The sequence below is a fragment of the Hypanus sabinus genome, chromosome 18, assembly GCF_030144855.1.
Source record: "Hypanus sabinus isolate sHypSab1 chromosome 18, sHypSab1.hap1, whole genome shotgun sequence".
NCBI lineage: Eukaryota > Metazoa > Chordata > Chondrichthyes > Myliobatiformes > Dasyatidae > Hypanus > Hypanus sabinus.
Window position 1 is genome coordinate 30,065,799 of NC_082723.1, and position 19,485 is coordinate 30,085,283.

At 38.1% G+C, this 19,485-nt stretch overlaps 1 protein-coding gene across 6 annotated transcripts in view; it reads right to left on the bottom strand.

The window, feature by feature from the left end:
* rc3h2 (ring finger and CCCH-type domains 2) overlaps window positions 1-19,485 on the bottom strand; it is a 132,507-nt gene that overhangs the window by 66,907 nt on the left and 46,115 nt on the right. For 5 of the 6 annotated variants that reach the window (XM_059993958.1, XM_059993956.1, XM_059993954.1 and 2 more), the window contains 2 exons: window positions 15,607-15,917; window positions 13,266-13,383 (listed from right to left, as the gene is read on the bottom strand). In XM_059993958.1, the coding sequence (XP_059849941.1) occupies window positions 13,266-13,383; window positions 15,607-15,837 (349 nt within the window). In that variant the 5' untranslated portion in view covers window positions 15,838-15,917. Of the gene's footprint in view, window positions 1-13,265; window positions 13,384-15,606; window positions 15,918-19,485 lie in introns of those variants that run through there. The other variant, XM_059993960.1, reaches the window with a different exon arrangement.

Here is a 19,485-nt window from a genome sequence, read left to right on the forward strand (position 1 = left end):
TGAGTACCGTTTTGGATTCGCTCCATAACTTTTACTTTTTTTAACCTTTGATCACCCTTATTCAGCTTATTTTTACCTATACCGAAAGTTTCTTTATTCTTTTTTTTTGGATTTACTGCCAAGCGTTTGTTGTGAACTTTTGATGATATGCAAACAGAAATGTCTCTCAGGTCTAAGGGACGGGATCCCGGACGTAATCCGAACGGTAACGGAAAAAAGCAGGCTCCGACACAACAAACACCATTAACTTTTGAATTGTTTATGGAGGTTTTGAATCAAAAATTTGCTGAACTACAACAATTTTTTAAAGAAGATATAAAGGTTTTTCAAGAGTACATGGTTAAGACGGATTTAGTAATTAAACAGCAACAAGCTCTTATTACGTCTCTGCAAGAAGAAGCTCGGAAGCGAGATTTGACTATTGGAAAACTGCAACAGGATTTAATTTCGACCATTAAGCTGATGGAAGCCCCTAAAGCCAAGAGTGACGATTTTGAGAATCGCTCCAGAAGACAGAACGTACGTATACTTGGTCTTCCAGACGGCATAGAAAAAGATGACCCTTCGAAATATTTTGCTCAACTTTTAAAAGAAGCGTTTCCGACAATTTTCCCGAATAACCCCCCTTTATTGGATCGGGCACATAGAATTCGGCGTCGATCACTGAGTGTTACAGACAAACCTTCGGTGATAATTGTCCGGTTCCATTATGTACATGACAAAGAACAAGTTATAAGAGCAGCTCGTCGACTAGGAATGATTAAAATCAAAGATTTTTCCTTCCGCCTGATCGAAGATTTTAGTTCAGATCTTTTAAAAAGAAGGCTTCTTTTTAAACCGTTGATGGCTGAATGTTATGAGAAAAATCTGAAACCTGCGCTTCTATACCCTGCGAAGCTTCGAATTTCTCTGTCGAATGCTCCACGACAAGTTTTCCTTTCAATTTCAGAAGTGAGAAAATATCTGGAGGAGAACTTCCCTACTGCTACAGACACCAGTCTTTAATAAATGAATGATTCTGATCGTATAAGATGGTTCTCGATCTCTTAAACCAGAATTATAATCTGGTTATTGGTGTAGGTTCATCCTACACTTTATACTCAAGTTAAAGTGTGTTTGCGTCATGTTAATTGTTTTGCCTTATACACTTTAATCATTTAACTACATACTTGTCTATTAACTTTGTTCCTTTGAAGGTATATTTTTAATTCTTTGAAGGTAAATTTTTCCTTGATTAAGATGGTGGTTTTTTGGAAAAGATTTTTGGTTTTGCTTAAGATGGCATTATGTTTATATTTTTCGTGTTTCTCCCAGACAATGGTATCGCTTATCTCAGCTTAAATATTTTTTGTTTTGTCTGGGCCAGAGCCCGAGTTATAATTGTTTTTAGTGATTATATTTTTATTCTTTTTACAACTAACTATACTTAGAAATATGGTTTTTATTATAGCGATTTTATTTTTAAAGTTGGGGTGATTCTTTTATATATATCCTTTTTATATGGAGTGTTCTTCAGCTGACATGGGGGTAGGATTAGTCTTACTTTTTCTCTTTTTAAGTCATATTTTGGCTTTTTCTCTTTTTCTCGGGGGGTGGGGGGATGGTCTGTTTTCTAATTCTATTTTTTTTGTACCAGTTTGTGTCAGTTTTTTTATTTGGGCTGTTTTTGAACTTCAAATATGTCTGTGTTGTCGTCACTTCCGGGTCTTCTCACTACTTTTGTTCCTCTTCCGGGTGCATGAGTTTATAAGTTGGTTAACCCTTTCTATACCAAAGGGTTGATTATAGAATTATGGCTCAGACCATTAATTTTGTGTCTTGGAATACTAATGGCTTAAATCATCCAATTAAACGAAAGAAGATTTTCAAAGTATTCCAAAGACTTAATGCTCATATCATTTTTGTACAAGAAACTCATGTGAGGAGGGAGGACAAATTTCGTTTTTTTAGATTTTGGCGGGGTCAACAGTATCATGCAAATTCGAATGCTAAAGTAAAAGGAGTTTCAATTTTTATTGACTCCTCTATTTCATTTGTTCAACATGATATTTTTTCGGATCCGAATGGCAGATTTTTGTTAATTACGGGTTTACTTTGTAATAAAAAGGTTGCTTTGGTTAATGTTTATGCTCCAAATGTGGATTGTCCTGACTTTTTTAAGTCTTTATTTACCTCTTTACCCAATCTAAACGAATATAAGTTAATAATGGGTGGTGACTTTAATTGTTGTTTAAATCCTCTGATGGATAAATCTTTATCTATTCAGACTTTACCTAATAAGTCGGCCACTTGTATTAACTCCTTTTTGACTGACAATGGAATTTTTGATGTTTGGAGATTTCGGCATTCTAATGACAAAGAGTTTTCTTTTTTCTCACATGTTCATCACTCTTATTCAAGAATTGATTATTTTTTTGTAGACTCTTGTTTTATTCCATTGGTAATCGGTTGTAACTATGATATTATAGCTATCTCTGATCATGCTCCGTTATTACTTTCTATGAAATTTACGGATACAGCTTTTAATGCTAGACAATGGCGATTTGACTCTACCTTGTTGCAAGACTCTGACTTTATTAAATTTATGGAGGAGCAGATCGACTTCTTCTTCTCAACTAATTCTACAGATGATATTTCCTGCGGAACACTTTGGGACACTTTTAAAGCTTATATACGTGGACAGATTATTTCTTATTCTGTTGGTTTGAGGAAACGTATCAAGATGGAAACTCTTTTATTGGTTGATAAAATTAAAGAGATTGATAAGAAATATTCGATTGCTCCTAGTAAGGAGCTTTACAAACAAAGGGTTGAACTTCAAATGGAACATAGTTTATTACTTACATCCTCGATTGAAAATCAATTAATGAAAACTAAATCTGATTTTTATATACATAGTGATAAATCTGGTAAACTGTTAGCTAGTCAATTGAAGAATGCTCTGGTTAAACGTCAAATCACTAAGATTGGTCAGCAGAATGGGAATCTGACAGTTAATCATGATGAGATAAATAAGGCATTTCAAGATTTCTATACCTCCCTGTATCAATCTGAATTTCCTCAAGATTATAATACCATGTCTGATTTTCTGGGGAAATTAAATTTTCCAAGGTTATCATCTGATGATCTTTTGATATTGGATACTCCTATTACGGATGTAGAAATTAAAGGGGCTATTTCCTCAATGAATTCTGGGAAAGCACCGGGTCCAGATGGTTATACAGTTGAATTTTTAAAATTTTTTTCCGCTACTCTTTCCCCTTGGTTAGGTAAGGTTTTTGAGGAGGCCATTAGATTAGGGAATTTGCCACAATCTTTTTATAGAGCTTCCATTTCTCTAATATTGAAGAAAGATAAAGACCCTACTAATTGTGCTTCTTATAGACCTATATCTTTATTGAATGTAGACTCCAAGATTTTTTCTAAGTTACTGGCATCTAGATTGGAGAAGGTATTACCCAAAATTATTTCAGATGATCAAACTGGCTTTATTAAAAATCGTTATTCTTTTTTTAACATTAGGAGATTGTTGAATATTGTTTATACTCCCTCACATGATACTTCAGAATGCGTGATTTCATTAGATGCGGAGAAAGCATTTGACAGAGTTGAATGGCCTTACTTATTTAATGTGTTGGAGAAGTTTAATTTTAGTCCGATATTTATATCATGGATTAAATTGATTTATCATACTCCAGTAGCCTCAGTGGTTACCAATAATCAAAGATCTCCCTTTTTTCGCCTATTTCGGGGCACTAGACAGGGATGTCCTCTTAGTCCATTACTATTTAACATTGCCTTAGAACCTTTGGCAATTGCCATCAGACAATCACAGGATATTTTGGGTATTAATCGTGGGACAGATATTCATAAGTTATCTTTGTATGCAGATGATTTATTACTATTCATTTCTAACCCGGAGAAATCCATTCCAGCAGTTTTATCATTATTGGCTCAATTTAGTGAGTTTTCTGGGTATAAGTTAAATCTTAATAAAAGTGAATTGTTTCCATTAAATAAACGGGTCCCAATTTATGGAAATTTACCCTTTAAATTAGTTAATGACTCTTTTACTTATTTAGGGATCAAAATCACAAAGAACCATAAAGATTTGTTTGGATTTAATTTTTTACCCTTAATTGATCAGATTAAAGGTTTGTTTACTAAGTGGTCACCTTTGTCTCTATCTCTAATAGGCAGGATTAATGCTATTAAGATGGTTATTTTACCTAAGTTTTTATATATTTTTCAAGCGATACCAATTTTTATCCCGAAATCTTTTTTTACTAATGTTGACTCTAAAATTTCTTCATATATATGGCAGTATAAAAATCCCAGGTTAGGTAAAACATATTTACAGAAGACAAAAAAAGGAAGGCGGGTTAGCATTACCTAATTTCAGATTTTACTATTGTGCAGCTAATATTAGATATTTGTTATGCTGGTTGAAAGATGGGGGTGGATCTTTTGGCCCTTGTTGGGTGAGTTTAGAAACTAAATCGGTATCAGCTTATGCTTTGGGTTCTATTTTAGGGACTTCTCTCCCTTTTGCTCTTTCTAAATTGCCGAAACGAATTGACAACCCGATAGTTAAACATACATTGCGTATATGGTTTCAATTTCGGAGATTTTTTGGGTTGACTCAATTCGTTTTAAATAGTCCTATTGTGTCTAATTGTTTTTTTCACCCTTCCATTATAGATCAAGCTTATTCAGCTTGGAAAACTAAGGGATTACTAAGATTTTCTGATTTATTTTTAGATAATTGTTTCATGTCTTTTGAACAATTATCCAACAGATATAACTTGCCGAGATTTCATTTTTTTAGATATTTACAGATTAGACATTTTTTAAGTTCTGTACTCTCTACGTTTCCAAATTTTGTGCCTTCAGATACTTTGGAGAGTTTATTTGAATTAGACCCGTTTCAAAAAGGGCTTATTTCAAAACTTTATAATATAATTACGAAGATACGTTCAGAGCCCCTTTATAAGACTAAACAGGATTGGGAAAGAGAGCTTAGTTTTAGTATTTCTAGTGAGAATTGGGATAGAATTCTTCAATTAGTTAATACATCATCGTTATGTGCCAAACATTCACTAATACAATTTAAGGTTGTACATAGGGCCCATATGTCCAAGGATAAATTAGCTCATTTTTACTCTCATATAAGTCCTATTTGTGATAGATGTCATTCTGAAATTGCGTCTTTAACTCACATGTTTTGGTCGTGTTCATTTTTGGAGAAATATTGGAAAGATATTTTTGATATTATTTCTGCGGTTTTGAATATTGATTTACAACCTCATCCTATTACTGCAATTTTTGGTTTACCAATGTTAGATTCACAGCATTTATCTTCTTCAGCCCGTCGAATGATTGCATTTCTAACTCTGATGGCTAGAAGATCTATATTGTTGAATTGGAAAGAAATTGATCCTCCCACTGTATTTAATTGGTTCTCTCAAACTATGTTATGTTTAAATTTAGAAAAAATTAGAAGTGGTACTTTTGAGACTTCTATTAAATTTGAAAAGTTATGGAGACCGTTTATTCAACATTTTCATATGATGTAATATGACCCTGTGCCAAGTACATTTGATTTCCTAGCTTTTAGCTTATGTATTTTGAGAGGACCGGAAGTGACGGCATTGATGAATACTTATTTTTGTGAGATATTATAAACAGCCCACTTTTTTTTTTCTCCTTCTCTTTTGTTTGTTTTTCTTTCTTTTATATTACTTATTAGTTATAGTTATTAGATTAGATTAGTTAGTTTTGCATTATATAAATTTTTTTTGTTTTTTTTCTTTCTTTTTTCTGTTTTTTTTATATTATACATTATGAAATATTTAGATTTACTATGTCCATACATATATCTTATGGCTTATGTCTTGGTAAACTCATTTATATTGTAACTATTATGTATGTTTTTTTTTCATATGTAATGGAATGTGTATGTTGGTAATTTCTTTATCAATATATCATCTGTATTCTGTCCATATTACTAATATTAATAAAAAGATTTAGAAAAAAAAAGAAAAACAGTTTAACCAAGAATGATCTATAATTAGTGACATAATGGACCGTGAAGTATATTTAAGGATCTAGAACAAATGACAAAGTTAGCTGAAGAATGGCAGATGGAATTTAACTTGAATAAGTGTTTCATTTTGCCAAGTTAAACAAGGGCAGGATCACATAGTAAATGGCAGGATTCTAGAGTGGTGTAGAACAGAAAGACCCAGTTGTACAAGTCATAGTTCCCAAAATAGCAAAAGCCTTTCGCATGCGTGCCTTCATTGAACAGGGCACTGGGTACAAGAGTTGGGTACATGTTACAGAACAGTACAAGGCGAGACAGTTCTGGTCACCAAGCTACAAGAAAAATGCCAATAGCTGGAAAGAGTGTTGAAAAGACTGCCATTTACTACATGATCCTACCCTTGTTTAACTTGGCAAAATAACCATATAACCATATAACAATCACAGCACGGAAACAGGCCATCTTGGCCCTCCTAGTCCGTGCTGAACCCTTAATCTCACCTAGACCCACCTACCCGCACTCAGCCCATAACCCTCCACTCCTTTCTTGTCCATATACCTATCCAATTTTACCTTAAATGACACAACTGAACTGGCCTCTACTACTTCTACAGGAAGCTCATTCCACACAGCTATCACTCTTTGAGTAAAGAAATACCCCCTCGTGTTTCCCTTAAACTTCTGCCCCCTAACTCTCAAATCATGTCCTCTAGTTTGAATCTCCCCTACTCTCAATGGAAACAGCCTGTTCACGTCAACTCTATCTATCCTTCTCAAAATTTTAAATACCTCGATCAAATCCCCCCTCAACCTTCTACGCTCCAATGAATAGAGACCTAACTTGTTCAACCTTTCTCTGTAACTTAATTGCTGAAACCCAGGTAACATCCTAGTAAATCATCTCTGCACTCTCTCTAATTTATTGATATCTTTCCTATAATTCGGTGACCAGAACTGCACACAATATTCCAAATTTGGCCTTACCAATGCCTTGTACAACTTTAGCATTACATCCCAACTTCTGTACTCAATGCTTTGATTTATAAAGGCCAGCGTTCCAAAAGCCCTCTTCACCACCCTATCTACATGAGACTCCACTTTCAGGGAACTATGCACAGTTATTCCTAGATCTCTCTGTTCCTCTGCATTCCTCGATGCCCTACCATTTACTCTGTATGTTCTATTTGGATTATTCCTGCCAAAATGTAGAACCTCACACTTCTCAGCATTAAACTCCATCTGCCAACGTTCAGCCCGTTCTTCTAACTGGCGTAAATCTCCCTGCAAGCTTTGAAAATCCACCTCATTATCCACAACACCTCCTACCTTAGTATCATCGGCATACTTACTAATCCAATTTACCACCCCATCATCCAGATCATTTATGTATATTACAAACAACATTGGGCCCAAAACAGATCCCTGAGGCACCCTGCTAGTTACCGGCCTCCATCCCGATAAACAATTATCCACCACTACTATCTGGCATCTCCCATCTAGCCACTGTTGAATCCATTTTATTACTCCAGCATTAATACCTAACGACTGAACCTTCTTAACTAACCTTCCATGTGGAACTTTGTCAAAGGCTTTGCTGAAGTCCATATAGACTACATCCACTGCCTTACCCTCGTCAACATTCCTCGTAACTTCTTCAAAAAATTCAATAAGGTTTGTCAAACATGACCTTCCACGCACAAATCCATGCTGGCTACTTCTAATCAGATCCCGTCTATCCAGATAATTATTAATACTATCTCTAAGAATACTTTCCATTAATTTACCCACCACTGATGTCAAACTGACAGGTCTATAATTGCTAGGCTTCCTTCTAGAACCCTTTTTAAACAATGGAACCACATGAGCAATACGCCAATCCTCCGGCACAATCCCCGTTTCTAATGACATATTAAAGATCTCCGTCAGAGCTCCTGCTATTTCTACACAAACTTCCCTCAAGGTCCTGGGGAATATCCTGTCAGGACCCGGAGATTTATCCACTTTTAAATTTCTTAAAAGCGCCAGTACCTCCACCTCTTTAATTGTCATAGGTTCCATAACTTCCTTACTTGTTTCCCACACCTTAGACAATTCAATATCCTTCTCCTTAGTGAAAACCGAAGAGAAGAAATCATTCAAAATCTCTCCCATCTCCTTCGGTTCCACACATAGCTGACCACTCTGATTCTCTAAGGGGCCAATTTTATCCCTCACTATCCTCTTGCTTTTAATATAACTGTAGAAACCTTTCAGATTTACTTTCACCTTATTTGCCAAACCAACCTTGTATCTTCTTTTAGCTTTTCTAATCTCTTTCTTAAGATTCCTTTTACATTCTTTATATTCCTCGAGCAATTCCTTTACTCCATGCTGCCTATATCTATTGTAGACATCCCTCTTTTTCTGAACCAAATTTCTAATATCCCTTGAAAACCATGGTGCTCTCAAACCTTTAACCTTTCCTTTCACCCTAACAGGAACATAAAGATTCTGTACCCTCATAATTTCACCCTTAAATGACCTCCATTTCTCTATTACATCCTTCCCATAAAACAACTTGACCCAATCTACTCTCTCTAAATCCCTTCGCATCCCCTCAAAGTTAGCCTTTCTCCAATCAAAAATCTCAACTCTAGGTCCAGTCCTGTCCTTCTCCATAATTATATTGAAGCTAATGCTATTGTGATCACTGGACCCAAAGTGCTCCCCAACACATACATCTGTCAGCTGACCTATCGCATTCCCTAACAGGAGATCCAACACTGCCCCATCTCTAGTCGGTACTTCTATGTATTGTTGCAAAAAACTATCCTGCACACATTTCACAAACTCTAAACCATCCAGCCCTTTTACAGAATGAGCTTCCCAGTCTACGTGTGGAAAATTAAAATCTCCCACAATCACCACCTTGTGTTTACTACAAATATCTGCTATCTCCTTACACATTTGCTCTTCCAACTCACGCGCCCCATTAGGTGGCCTATAATACACTCCTATCAGTGTTACTGCACCTTTCCCATTCTTCAATTCCATCCAAATGGCCTCCCTAGAGGAGCTCTCTAATCTATCCTTCCAAAGCACCGCCATAAGATTTTCTCGGACAAGCAATGCAACACCTCCTCCTCTGGCCCCTCCTACTCTATCACACCTGAAGCAACTAAATCCAGGAATATTCAGTTGCCAATCACACCCTTCCTGCAACCATGTTTCACTAATAGCTACAACATCAAAATTCCAGGTATCAATCCACGCTTTAAGCTCATCCACCTTTCTTACAATGCTCCTAGCATTAAAATAGATACATTTAAGATACTCTCCATCTCCTCCTCTCTTTCCATCCCTAACAATGCATTCAAATTTATTATCCTTTTCTTTCTTCTCCCCTACATCTTCGGGCCGAGCGCATCCCTTCTCCATCACCTGCCTTTCCTCCGTCACACACTGTCTATTTACTTGCTCCACTGGTGAACTAACCTCCTCTCCCATAGTCTCCTCAAATAGTCTCCCGCCCCCCCCATCTTACTAGTTTAAAGTCCGCCCTGTAGCCCTAGCAAACCTCCCCGCTAGGATATTGGTCCCCCCACGATTCAAGTGTAACCCATCCTTCTTGAACAGGTCACTCCTGCTCCAGAAGAGGTCCCAATGATCCAGAAACTTGAATCCCTGCCCCCTGCTCCAATCCCACAGCTACGCATTCCTCCTCCACCTAATTCTATTCCTACTCTCACTGTCACGTGGCACAGGCAGTAATCCTGAGATTACTACCTTTGCGGTCCTTCTTCTTAACCGCCTTCCTAACTCCCTATACTCTCTTCCCCTTTCCTTCCTATGTCATTGGTACCTACATGTACCACGACCTCTGGCTCTTCACCCTCCCACTTCAGGATATCTTGGACGCGATCAGAAACGTCCCGAACCCTGGCACCAGGGAGGCAAATTACCATCCGGGACTCCCGGTCACCTCCACAGAAACACCTGTCTGAGCCCCTGACTATTGAGTCCCCTATTACTATGGACCTCTTTCTTCTAACCCTACCCTTCTGAGTTACAGGGCTGTCCTCAGTGCCGGAGGCTCGGCCACTGTCACTCCCACCAGGTAGGCTGTCCCCCCCAACAGTACTCAAACATGAGTACTTATTGTCAAGGGGTACAGCCACTGGGGTACTCTCTAGTACCTGCCTCTTCCCCTTCCTGACTGTAACCCACCTATCTGCCTCCCGTGGTCCTGGAGTGACCACCTGCCTGTAACTCCTCTCTATCACCTCCTCACTCTCCCTGACCAGGCGAAGGTCATCGAGCTGCAGCTCCAGTTCCCTAGCTCGGTCCCTCAGGAGCTGCAGTTCGGCGCACCTGGCGCAGATGTGGACGTCCCGGAGGCTCGGAGACTCCAGGATCTCCCACATCCGACACTGAGAACAACAAGCTGCCCTCACACTCATACCTCCCAAATAACTGAAAATACAAGAACTAAAAGATAAGCCTACTGTGCCCTCTTCCGCCTAAGCCCTCTGAGCCCAAGCCCTACACTCTGCGCCTGGCTCAGTCCGCTGCCCGCAAATGAAGCTGCCCGCTTCTTAAGGCGGCGTTCTTTATATATCTTCCCTCCTTCCCAGGCCTCCTTCACGCGCCTGCGCAGTCCCGCCTCTCAGAACTCCGATCTGAGAAGCAATTGGACAATTTGAAAATGGCCGCCGCCGCACTTCCTCTCAAGCCTCGCTGTCCTCTTCCAAAAGAGAACTACCTCACTCAGTATCTCCTTTATATATCTTCCCTCCTTCCCGGGCCTCCTTCACGCGCCTGCACAGTCCCGCCTCTCAGAACTCCGATCTGAGAAGCAATTGGACAATTTGAAAATGGCCGCCGCCGCACTTCCTCTCAAGCCTCGCTGTCCTCTTCCAAAAGAGAACTACCTCACTCAGTATCTCCTTTATATATCTTCCCTCCTTCCCTCCTTCCCAGGCCTCCTTCACGCGCCTGCGCAGTCCCGCCTCTCAGAACTCCAATCTGAGAAGCAATTGGACAATTTGAAAATGGCCGGCGCCGCACTTCCTCTCAAGCCTCGCTGTCCTCTTCCAAAATAAACACTTGTCCAAATTAAATTCCATCTGCCATTCCTTGGCTAACTTTTGTCATTTGTTCTAGATCCTTAAATATACTTCACAGTCCATTATGTCACTAATGTTACTGGATCTGGAAGGTTTGAGCTGTAAGGAGAGACTGGAAAGGTGGGGCTTTATTTCCTGCAGCATAGGAAGCAGATGCGATGGCCTTATAGGAGTCATTTCAAACTATGGGGAGCACCATCTCACCCTCCCCTTGCTGAATATGACAAACTCAGAGGGTATACATCTAAAGAGCAAGTGGAAAAATTTAAAGGGGTGATAAGGGCAACATGTTCCCCCAGACTATGGTGGGTATATGGAAAGAGCTGCCAGAGAAAGTGTTATAGGCTAGTACAAATACAATGCTTAAAAAGCATTTGAAAGGGTACATGAATAAGAAAGGTTTAGTGGGATCAGGGCAAACACTTGCAAATTGTCCTAGCTTATGTAAGCAACTTGCTTTTCCTTTGATGAATTGGGCCAAAAGGTGTGTTTTAATGTTGTACAAAGATGGCCATGAAAGATTAAAGTGACAATTTATTTTTATTTTCATTATAAATGACATTTTTTTTTAGGATGTCAATGGAATGAGCTACTGCAGTTTGTGCTTTTGATAAAGTCTGTGGGATACAATGTATCTGAAAATGTCCCATATAATAAATCATTCAGAGATGTAAAATAACACAAAACGGAAGTAAAGATGACTGGTTGGATTGAAAATTGGCTCAGTAGCAACACAACTAAGAATAACAGTTGTGGTTTTTGGTTGCAAATGCATTTGGGTTCAACAGTTCTTAGTGTCAATCTACTTTGTTTTTTATTGCACAGATCCATGGTTTGGACTTGACTTTGAAGTTTGTAGATTATACCAAAAGTAGTGGTGTGGCAAGCAGTGAGGAACAAAGTTGTAGGCGGCAAAAAACGACTTCAATGAACTGGCCAGACACAAAAAAAGTGACAAATGAAAGAGAGAGATTGAATTGGAACCACACAAGGTTAATTAAGTGCAATTAATTACCTAATTGCACTACATTGAATAATGATTAAAGGATTTTAAAACCTTTTAAATGTATACTTTGAAAATGACACCATTCCAATTATGCTGTACATCTACAAATTGATTTTGTTATACCCATGAATGTACTGTACGTTTTCCAAATTCAACTCATTGTTCCTTATTCCAAAGGGACATTTCCCTTCCAGATAGTCTCATCCATCCCCCACTCTTCACAAATATACTTACTCCCTTTCTCAAGCAATCACACATGCAGCAACACATGACCTTTTCCATCATTTAGGATCCAAGGCACATATTTTCAGGTGAAACCACAACAGCAATTTACTTCAGTTAATTCAGTACACTGGACATGATGCTCACAATAGGTTTTCCTTTACAATGGGATAACTAAATATACATTTGGTAATCACATGAAGCACTTTCTGTAAACTTGAACTTCCATTTTAAATCTACATCCCATTCCAATTCTGACCCTCCTGTCCTTTGTCACCTTTTCTACTCTAATGCATGAGGACACATGAGAGATTCTGAAGATGCTAGAAATCCAGAGCATGCACAAAATGCTGGAGGATCTAATCAGATCAGGCAACGTCTTCATGATGAAGGGTCTTGGTCCAAAATGTCGACTGTTTATTCATTTTCATAGATACTGCTTGACCTGCTGAGTTCCTCCAACATTTTGTGTGTGCTTCTAATGCATGGGAAACAGTTTCTATAAGCATGTTATAGCCTTCTAGATTTAATATTATTCAACAGTTTCAGATCTGCAGTATTTTCCTTTAAAAAGTTTCACATTGTCTGCTTCCTCCATTTATATCTGATAGCTTACAGACCCAATTATTTTTCACTTGTCTCAGATTCACCCATTTGCCTAATCATCCCTTTTACCTTCCACCCACTCTCCTTTCCACTTTCTCTTCATTTCTCATTTTGATGAGTTATCAGTTTGAATTTTACCAATGTTTTAAGCCCCAGATTTCACAAGTATTTTGCTGTTTTTTTTAAATTAAAAGGAGTTTCCTTCCTGATGATACCAATTGCAAGCTGGAGAAGAAACCTTACTTCTTACAAATACTAGCATAGAACTGAACACTACCTACCCTTTCCTCCACTAAGAGGTTTCAAGTAGAGTGCCAGCTCCTCCACACACTTCTTTGCAACCTCGTAATGTTTATTTTCAGCCAAGTTACTCAGGTTCACAGTCTGCTGGTCTGGGACCTAGTTGCAGTCAAAACATTTACAAATATCAAAAAATTTGGCAAGAAAAAGCAGTATTTTTTAAACAAACACACAGAAGCAGCATTGGAAATTATCCAACACGTCAAAAATCAACTGCAAGAACAACATGTGAATGTTATTGCCAAAAAACTTTTGTTGACAGAATTTTATATTTGTGTATTACTCTTACACTGTAATGAATTGAGCAAACAAGCAACCGGGCTGAATTCAGATTCCTTAAAATGAATGAATATGCATAAACTGATCAAAGATCTTGCTGCCGACTATGAGACACTATTTTTGAAAGCAAGGAGGATAACACCTCAAACTAATACATATGTGAAAAGAATTCTAGTATCTTAGGTTACCTGATTACTATTCAGTATGATGTAATTCAAAAGAATAAAGAAACAAGAGCTACCAGGTGCACTTTTGACATTTCAAAATGCCCCAAGGTGGTTTCCAGGGGCTGTTGCAAACAAAAAAAAATGATACTGAACCCCAATAGGACACATTAGAACAGTTTTGTTAAACAAGCTAGTTTCTCTTTTATTGTGTGCAGTTCTACCTGCTGCACTGCAGGAGGATGTGGAGGCTTTGGAGAGGCTGCAGAAGATATTCACAGGATTGAAGATATTCACCAGGATTTTGCCTGGATTAGAGTGTATCAATTATAAGGAGAAGCTGGACAAATGGATTGTTTTCTCTGGAGCATTGGAGGTTGCCACCAGATACAAATACATAAACCTACGAGAGGCACATATAAGGTAGATAGAATCTTTTTCTGGGGTGGATATGTGGATATAGGCTCAAGTGAGAAGGGCAGGGTTTAATGGGGATTTATAAAGCATTTTGATTTGGTGAATTCCTGAAACACACCGCCAGGAGATATGACAGCAATGTTTAATGAGAATTTTGGTAGACACATGTACAGTCAGAGAACGAGGAGATACAGATCACGTACAAGAAGATGGAATTAGTTTAGATGGTCAGCACAGACATCACAGACCAAAGAGGCTGTTCCTGTGCTGTACTATTTTATGTTCTTAAGACGGGGAATGTAATGTAGAAGATTATGAAGTTTAGAGGGACAGTAATCTAGAGCTGGCAGTTGAAAATGGCCATCAGTGATAGACTAATTATAGGAATGGCTCAAAAAGCCAGAAATGGAAGACAAGGCCAAGGAAAATTATAAATACAGGAAAAGGGACATTAAAAATACAGGTAAGAATTTTAGAATAAAATATTGCTTAATCAAAAAGCAACGAGGATCAGTTACAACTGACAGGAAACAGAGCCCCTTAAGATACAAGTAGCAGTTCTGGATAATCTCATCAACGGAGAATAGAATGGAAAAGGCTGACACATGGACATGATTTCATCCTAATTAAGTAAATTTACAAATGACTAGACAAAATGTCATACTAAGCACCTAAATACTAACTTTTATTACTTGTTCATGATAGTCATGATAAAGATTATTGTACTTTTTTTAGTTTTTTCCCTTAAAAAGCAAAACAATTGTTCCCAGCCATATGTTTAGCTGACAGATAAATGCAAGAAATCTGGTGGCTAAAATTTCATCAATTTTAATTTGTTAACATTTCAGGTATTCAAATTCTGAATATCAAAAACAATAAAATAAGCGGATAAAATAATATAAGGATTCATAACTACTGTCATATACAATTTCATTTAGCTTCCCATATTCAACACAAGTGCTCTTTATGAAGTGTTTTTGCTGATTCAAAGAAGAATCTTGAGCAAAATTACTAATCTGCATTAATGTTATTAGAAATAAAGCTTTGAAAAATGTGGTTTTTTCATACAGCTATTGTCATTCTGCATTTCAATTGCATTCAATCACCCCCCCACAAAAAAAAGCATTAAACAAGTCTTTCAACCTTGATACTAGCTTGCAAAGTAGTTTAATCAGTTTGACTTTAAGTATATAGGTTTATTCTGGATCAGTGACATCATAAAAAGCATTTCTATCCCAATATGATGCATTAGGAACATTTTGAGCCCTGATTTAGTAATAGTTATCAACAAGGATCAATTTTATACACCTGATGGGTGGTTTAATGAGATAAGTAATTTAATTCTAGACAGCAGAACTGGTAACTCTTTAAAGATTCCAATGCGAATTTAACAATGATGCTGTCTTCAGCTACAAGTGCCATTTCTGAAAGGTACAATTGTAGCATTACAAATAAAATTTACCTGTGCGCCAACTAACTGCAGAAGTGCAAAATTCACGGGAAGAACATCGATGTCTGTGTTGATGGCGGTCTGGTCAAAGGGACATGCCTTGCGATGTAGTTTGTTCAGGCAAGTTTTGCAGACAGTATGCCCACAGCCTAAACTGATGGGTTTGTGTACATTTTCATCAAATTCATTGAAGCAGATGGGACAGGAGAGGAATTCTGTCCACTGTGATGCTTGCACAGGCATTCTGAAAGTTGGTCTGAATTCTGTTTCAGTGCTAATGGTTGACTAGCATAACGCTAGTGGACTGTCAAAGATTTAGACAGCTGCAACGAAAGAAGAACAACCATACTTAATACACAAGTCATTGTGAAATCTCTCATACAGCATGACTATTTTTAAAATGTTATTTTTGTAATATCTACTCAGATGCGAATGCTTAATTTCTTTTTGCTTCTCATTTATAAACTGATGATCAACTTAACATTATTCGGGAGAGGTTGTTCATTCGTGCTGTAAGTTTTCAGCTCCTGAATTTTAAAAAATACTTGATCTACAATGGGAAAAATAATTAATATTAACATTCCTTAATTTATAGAAGTTTGACTTATGATTTTTGCAATATTGTAATAAATGTTTGTCTTTGACCCTTGAAAAACTAAATTTATGTCATATTGAATAGTGCACCACTATTTATGCATGGGAACTGTTAAAGTTCCCCATTATACATTCAGCCTGGTCAGTATGATTTACAAAATTTTGCTTGGTGAATTATTTCCCAGGAACACACAGCCTTCAAGATGAATGGCTGTGAAAAGGATAGAAAACGGTGCTTCACATGACAATAACCCCACCATGCTTTGCTGAACTCAGAATCTTTCAAAGGTATAAACTAGATTAAATAAGTTATCTGATAGAGTAATAGTTGCTTGGTTGCAATTGTCCCAAACAAAGAATTGGGGCCAAGTAACCATTACCCTATAACATGACTGCTGCACACCAAATGAGTGGACACTGCCAGTGCAGAACTCTGGCAGCATGAAACTTTAATTTTTAAATCTCATCTGCAAAGACGATTAAATGCTGAACAATGTATCAGGGGGGACAACAGAGTTTGTTTTTTTTCTGCAGCAGCATACTTTAAGTATTCTACTCCCAACTAATAATCAATAGTCAAATTCACACAGCATTTCCTGACAGTCAGGTAATACTTTGCAAGATGTTTAAAGGCTCCAACTGCATAAAACCTGCAGGCTCTCAAAGCAAGTGTAGCTACTTCACAAAAAATAACAAGGTTGTCAATCTTTTTTTTGTGATAGATATACAAGCTGATCATCAAATTATCGCTTCAGCAACCATCATACCGTGTCTCTAAATATTTAGTCAGCATTTTCCCCACATTTCAGGATCTATCAGCTTAGCAATGCAGATACAAATTAGGCACCTTAACAATCAGCTACAATTGTGGCATCTCTTCCAGAACAGTTGCTTTAAAAAACACAGGGCCAAATGAGTCTCCTAAAAAAAACTGGTATTTTCAGCTTCATGAAAGCATTTCACAGAAATATATGCAGTACTTTCCACACACAACCCTGACTACTAAAAAAGAACTAGGTCAAAATGTCAAAATTAACTTGCTTAATCTGCTTCAAGCTGACATTCCATTTGACCTCACCATATTCAAAGATACAAGTGATGAAAGAAGATTGTTAGATCATTAACACTATCAGATTTAACTAATGTTACAAGTAGAACAATTTAAGATATTGATAAGAGTCAAACAGTAGTGGTGGTTTATTATCTCATATTCCTAAATTATTTTACTGTTGCTATAAAATCTTTCAGACAAAAAATATAAAAAATTAAGTAAGCAGTGCAAAAAAGAACAAAAACTATTGAGGAAATGTTCATGGGTTCATTGTCCATTCGGAAATCTGACAGAGGAGGGGAAAAAAAGCTGTTCCTGAAATGTTGAGTGTGTGTCTTCAGGCTCCTGTACCATCTCCTTGATGTTAGCAATGAGAACAGGACATGCCCTGGATGGTGGAGATACTTAATGGATGATGCTGACTTTTACAGGCATCGTCCTTGGAAGCTGTCCCAGATGCTGAAGAGGCTAGTGCTCATGATGGAGCTGGCTGAGTTTTCAACTTTATACAGCTTTTTCTGATCCTGTGCAGTGGCCCCTCCATACCAGACAATGATACATCAGTTAGAATGCTCTCCATGGTACGTCTGTAGAAATCTGTAAGAGTCTTTAGTGACGTACCAATTTTCGAAGGATGCTGTTCCTTCCATATAATTGTATCAATATGTTAGGCACAGGTTAGATCTTCAGAGAGACACCCAGGAACTTGAAACTGCTCATCCTTTCCACTTCTGATCCCTCGATGAGAACTGGTGTGTGATCCCTTGACATTCCCTTCCTGGAGTCTACAATCAATTCTTTGGTACTATTGATCAATTATTTGGTCTTGCAAGGTTTTTGCTGTGATACCACTCAACCAACTGTTCAGTCCTGCCGAAGACTTTCAACCTAAAACGTCAACTGTACTCTTTTCCTAGATGCTGCCTGACCTGCTGAGCTCCTCCAGCATTTTGCTTGTGTACCTTGCTTCTGTACACATCCTCATCACCATTTGGAATTCTGCCATCAACAACTAAGGGTGTAGAGAGAGTAGAGCAGTATGATAAATTTACATTCTTGAGGTGCGGCAGCTTTGATTGCCAACAAGATGTTATATCCACACAGACTGTGGTCTCCTGGTGAGGAAGTGAGAGATCCAGTTGCAGAGGGAGGTACAGAGGCCCAGATTTTGGAGCTTGTTGTTTAGAATTGAGGGTACGATTGTGTGGAATGCTGAGCTATAGTCAATGAACAGCAGTTGACACAGGCATTAATTACTTTTATCCAGGTGATCCAATGCCGAGTGGGGAGCCAGTGAGACTGCATCTACTGCAGATCTATTGTGGCAATAGGCAAACTGTAGCAGGTCCAGGTCGAGCTGACCTCATTGGGGCTTGTATTCAGCCCCACCTGAATGAAATTGTGCTTATAATTAATAAAAGTGGGTGACTAACAATCCTTAAGCATGTGTTTCTGCAAACCTTTACACATGATAAATACTTAACCATATAAAAAATGTAAAAAATACTTTACTGCCCTCATCCACTAAATAAAGGCAGATGTGAAGTAAATGAACTTAACTTTTCTTGCAAGTCCTGCTTTTATTCCTCATTTCCAATACTTCAAAAAAGATTTTATCAATAATAATGTATAATTGTGTATTAATAATGGTTAATGATCATAGTATATTAATAGACCTTGCATATATTAATGTGGAGACCTCATGGCAGGACAGGCCTGGACTTTGGGCTTGGCTGGGGGGCTGTGCCAGTGCGTGGTGGCTTTGCTTCCAGCAGCATTGTCAGTCCAGCAGCTGGTGATTTCTGGACCAAATCTCAATGAGACTAGTATCATTTCCAGAGGTTAACAATGAAGGCAGATTCCAACCACTTCGCCCATGCCTGCCAGGGGTTTGGGTTAACCAGTCTGAAGAAGACAAATGGCCCAGGCTACAGAATATCCCCGCAGACATCACCATTGATGGTTACTCTCTTGATGTAGTTGATTCCTTCATCAATTTTAGGTCGACCATCACCAGCTCTCCCTGTCCCTCAAAGCAAAAGTGAACAGCAGGATTGCCAAAGCTGCAGCTGTCATTGCCAAACCGAACAAAAGGGTGTGGAACAGCAGACAGCTGATAAAGACGACCAAGCTGTGTGTGTGCTCAGCACATTCCTCTACGCCAGTGAGGCTTGGACGCCATACAACAGCCAAGAGAAGAGGCTAAACTCGTTCCACCTATGCCACCTCAGGTGCATCTTGTATAT